The sequence below is a fragment of the Micromys minutus genome (assembly GCF_963924665.1).
Source record: "Micromys minutus genome assembly, chromosome: 18".
Classification (NCBI taxonomy): Eukaryota; Metazoa; Chordata; class Mammalia; order Rodentia; family Muridae; genus Micromys; species Micromys minutus.
The window spans coordinates 2,165,788-2,170,719 of NC_137953.1; the positions used below are offsets into that span (position 1 = coordinate 2,165,788).

At 52.0% G+C, this 4,932-nt stretch overlaps 1 protein-coding gene across 1 annotated transcript; it reads right to left on the reverse strand.

Annotated features, from left to right (window-relative positions):
* Nucleotides 1-193: 193 nt before the first annotated feature.
* FIGLA (folliculogenesis specific bHLH transcription factor) lies at nucleotides 194-3,970 on the reverse strand (the record flags this gene model as incomplete). Its single annotated transcript, XM_080931989.1, is given in 4 exon segments — nucleotides 194-317; nucleotides 319-410; nucleotides 2,484-2,636; nucleotides 3,758-3,970. Coding segments are annotated over 4 exon segments (582 nt in total).
* Between the last annotated feature and the right edge of the window lie 962 nt (nucleotides 3,971-4,932).

Below are 4,932 nucleotides of genomic sequence, written 5' to 3' on the forward strand. Positions count from 1 at the left end.
GCTGTGTGTCTCTGTCCCTCCCCCGTGCCTACTGACTGATTGGGGAGTCCAATCATCTCCAAGCCAAGCAAACTCCTTTCCCATATCATCTCATTTTAATCATATTTTACATGAAAAATACTCCTCTGGTGATTTTTTTTTTTCTTGAGCATTTCAACTTGTACATGACTATTTTAGAAGGAACCCTTCACCCCTAATGAATGAAGTAGCTCCTGGTCTCAGGCACTGTGCCCCGATGATAAGTGTACAATGGCTCATTGCGGCTGCCGTAGGCCCAAGGCTCCTCCTCTTCGTTCTTCAAGCCACTCCCACAGCATAGGTTGCGTAGCATTTCCCAAGAGCTCTCTAGCTGAGGACACGTGAGGGTCAGAGGGTCTGCTACTGTGGGTCTGCTCCTCCAAGCCTTGTTTCTAGAGGGTGTAGTGATTGTCAAAACAGTATAACATGCCAGTCGGGGATTTTAGGATTTAATCAACACGTGCTAAACTCCTAAATAATGCTCGCGCTGAGAGAAGAGGCCCAGGGCCACGCTGTTCTCTAACCTCAACGCCGTGCGTTGGAAAGTACATGGAGCACAGCATATGGGCAGAACCTGTGGTTTGCAAGGAACGCAACGCAGCAACACGGTTATAATATTTCAACTATGCAGTTAACATGCAGGGCAGAGTTAGTTATCCCGGCATGGCAGGGGCCGAGGAAGAAAAGAAAAATCACAAGTTTGAGGCTAGCCTGTCTCAAAACAAAACAAAATGCCCCAGTAAAAATCAGATAGCCAGTTATGTGAGCCTGTCTTAGGGTTTCTGTTGCTGTATGATAAAACGCCACAATCAAAGGCAGGAAAGGGTCTGTGGCTTTCAAGTCACACTCCATCATGGAGGTAGTTCGGGCGAGGAACCAAGCAGACGCTGTGGGGGACCACTGCCTAACTGGCTCGCCTCAGCCCGGAACACTTGCCTAGAAGCTGCCCACAGTGGGCTGAGCCATCCCACATAAACCGTCAATCAAGAAAATGCCCCCGCAGACCTGCCTACAGTCTGATCTTATGGAAGCTTCCTCTCACATGACTGGCTTGTGTCAATGACAAAAGGAAAAAAAAAAAAACTAGCCAGTACAGGGCACAAACACAATCACTGTGCCTTCCCCTCTGTGGCCAAGAGAATAACCCATGCCCAGTGTCAAAGCATGTCCCCTCCCAGCAGACCCCAAAAATAACTCCCCCACAAATACCCTCTACGACATTTAAGTTTCCAGAATGTTCCTCCCATCTGTAAGCCTCCCCTCTTCTGCACTTGGAAGATGTTTCTACTCTGTTTACTTTCTTTAACCCTTTGACCTCTTCCCATTCTGGAACCACCAGGATAGATGGATTTGAAGTTTGCTTGAACCCAAATACTTACTGACCATGCCCCCCCCCCCCAGCTCCTAAGAGCTGGCATACAGCTCACTTCCTTTGATCTTCCAAGGGCTGGGCCTGGCTTCTCCCCACCATCACCTCCCCCGTCCCTGTAGTATCTTTGATGCTCACCACCCCTGTTTTTCAAGATTATCACCTCCATTTTATGTCCCCACCTTGTGCTCCTGGATTCTTTTCCTCCCTGGTGACTTTCCTGCGACTAATAGCATCACTTCAGGCTTTGATGTAAAGCCCTTTGTCTCAGCATAGCTTACCTTCCCCGGTGACAGATCCACCTTCAAGCCTGTCCATGAGACAGACCCCAAACCAACCAGAGCCACCTTCTGCCTGCAGGCTGTTTCCAAGCTCACTGGCCCTTCTGATATTAGTGACACTCTGGTGCCTCGTGGCTTTTTAAGCATGGTCAGCAGATACTCACATAGCCCCTTTCTATCCTGTCTGGTGGCTAATCTGGCAGAAAACAGTGACCACAGAGAGCTTTGATGAGAGATTCTACTGGTGTTCCAGCCATCAGAGTCCTTAAAGTCAGCAGGAAGGGGTCCTACTCAGTGCCAAGGAGGCCACAGATAGATAGATGATCAGGCCTGGGTGAAAAGCCAGTCCTGACACATCTGACCTATATTTTGATTTCTCCACGCTCAGATCAAATTAAACAAATGCTAATCCTTTCCTGTAAATCGCCTGGCCTGGCATCTGGCATGTAGAAATGGCTGAGAAAATGGTGGCCTCCTAGCATGGCACCTGGCATGTAGAAATGGCTGAGAAAATGGTGGCCTCCTAGCATGGCACCTGGCATGTAGAAATGGCTGAGAAAATGGTGGCCTCCTAGCATGGCACCTGGCATGTAGAAATGGCTGAGAAAATGGTGGCCTCCTAGCATGGCACCTGGCATGTAGAAATGGCTGAGAAAATGGTGGCCTCCACTGCTCTCAATTACTTTTTCTTGTTGTTGAGACAAGGTCATCCCCTGTAGTCTAGAAAAGTTTTGAACTAATAACAGTGTCCCTGCCCCGGGCTCCTGGGTCTGAGACCCCACACCCAGCTTTATTTTAAATTCTTAACCTTTTACCTCTGAGGCCTTTACTCCTTCCAGAACACAGCCAAGTATCCGAATGTATTCTGTGGCACCTTTAAGGATGTCAACTTTACTGGGCTTCCTGCTCTGTGGTAGAAACGGCACCAGAGTCTTCAGCTTGGCAAAGCCACGGTTGAGATTTTTTATCTAGAAAACAAATACACAGTGATTCATTCACTGATACATTAGCTTTTAAGACATTTCTCCAAACCACAGAAGAGGTGGTGAGGGTGCACTTCCACAGTGCTCTTTAAATGAAAGATGTGTGTGTGTGTGTGTGTGTGTGTGTGTTTGTGTGTGTATCAGCCTTGACATCCTGGCAGGGTTCTTTTTCCCTTGTCTACCAACTAGCAAAGGTCCTTCTCCGTTCTTAGCCATTCTCTCCCCTGCTCCTGTTAAGTCTTCTGCCCCACATGGTCTTTCCCCTGCTGCATTTCTGGACCCATATTCCTGAGGTGCTTGGCTGAGAGGTTTGGGAGTAAGTACTAGGCCTAAAGGTGCTGTTCACTCTCCCTCTTCAGTTCCTGTTCCAGGGTCACCTTTGCTAAAGCCAGACCCAAGGAGCAGAGCCAAGGAGCCCCAAGCCTCCACCCTTGACTTCTTGGAGGCCAAGTTTTGGCCGACACACTAAAACCTACCAGCAGATGCCGCTCTCACGACAGTCCGCCATAAACCCCAGTTCTGCTATGGGGGAGATGAAGAGAATTACATTTTTTACAATTTACGAGTTTAGGGGACGATGGCTCCGTGGGTAAAAGTTCTCTCTATAAAATCTAGCATCTTGAGTTTGTTCGCTAAATCTCATATAAGACTGAAGGAAAGAACCCACTCCATAAAATTGTCCTTCATACTTCATACTCGTACTCCCCCGCAAGAACGGCAGACAGACAACCTTTACGTAGCTTCCGTGAGGGCCGGAGAGGTGGTTCCGTGATTAAGAGCCTGTATTGCTCTTGCAGAAGACCTGATTAGCCAGCTCACAACGGTTCGTCACTCCAGCTCCAAGGCCCTCTCCCAGCCCCTGTACTCAGGGGCACACAACCACATGAGACGCGCACATGACTTAAATATTAAAAAATAAATCAATAAAAGCACCATCCAGGAGGGCCAGCAGGTGAGATTAAGGCCACTCCCGTGGCCCTTAGCACTGTAACCAGCCCACTAGGGACCTGGGCCAAGCCTCGCGACGACGTCACCCAGGAGGGCAGAGGTGTGGGATGCTGAGCACCCTCTCACACGGCAGGAGTAAGGCGACCCTGGCACCTCACCCGCTCGCGCTCCTTGGCGTTGGCCACACGCCTGCGCTCCAGCACCAGATGCAAGTCGTCTGTGGTGGAGTAGCCGCCCGAGGGCAGCCTCTTGAGCCTACAGATGGCAGCAAGCCGGGGCAGGGGCCCCAGCTGTGCCTGAAGTAGTTCCTCCAGCACCTCAGCCTGCGGGGTGGCCAAGAAGGGCTCTGGGGATGCAGGTGACGTGGTCATGGTGGCGCCTCAAGGCCACGAGAGCAGCGAGGGCCTTGCACCTGCTGCGCCTCAGGTGTTCCAAGCCTCGGAGGGGGCGGGGCACGCGGAGGGCATGCGGTGGAAGGGGCGGGGCGTGTGAGTGCATGAGGCGAGGGGGCGGGGCATGCAGAGGGTATGAGGTGAGAAGGGGCGGGGCATGTGGAGGCATGAGGTGAAAGGGGCGGGGCATGTGGAGGCATGAGATGAAAGGGGCGGGGCATGTGAGGGCATGAGGTGAAAGGGGCGGGGCACCCAGAGGCCATGAGGTAAGGAGGGGCAACTGCAGAGGACCATGGGTTAGGGCCTTAACCTTGACACACTTCGCACCTGGGTCTGTGAGGGGAGTCGTGGAGGGGGCGGAGCCTTGGATGGGAGGGGCTTGTAGAGGGCCTGGGCTCTGGGAGGGCAAGAGATGGAGGGAGACTCTGGAGTTGCCAAGGCAACTCAGGTTATGGTCCAAAGGCTTTATACCTGTCGCTCACGAAGAGGGGCAGGGGTGGGGTTGCAGGGAGCAGGTAGAGGTGAAAAGTCCCATGAGAGGCCATGATGAAAGGGTCTTACTCTGGCCCACAAGGCCTGAAGGAGGGCAAGAAGCGCCAGGGCTGGCATGTGGAAGTGTGCAATCAAAAAGCTTTCCGCACCTGGGTCTGGAAAGTTGGCCCTGCGTTCCCTCCCTGGAGCCCACCCGGTGGAAGGTGAGAGAACTGACTCCCAAGAATTCCCTCTCTCTTGTGCTGAGGCACATGCACCCACACACACATACACGTTCAAGCAAAATAATGAAAGGTGAGAGCCTACTCTGTCACAGTTTGAGTTCGGGGTGACTATGTACAAGGTGAGTGACAGAGCACATGGAGGGCCACCATGCTCTACGGGCCTTCTTCCTGGTTCACTAGAAGCATAAGATAGGGCTCGGGGAGGAACGGACTTGGGGGTGGGGG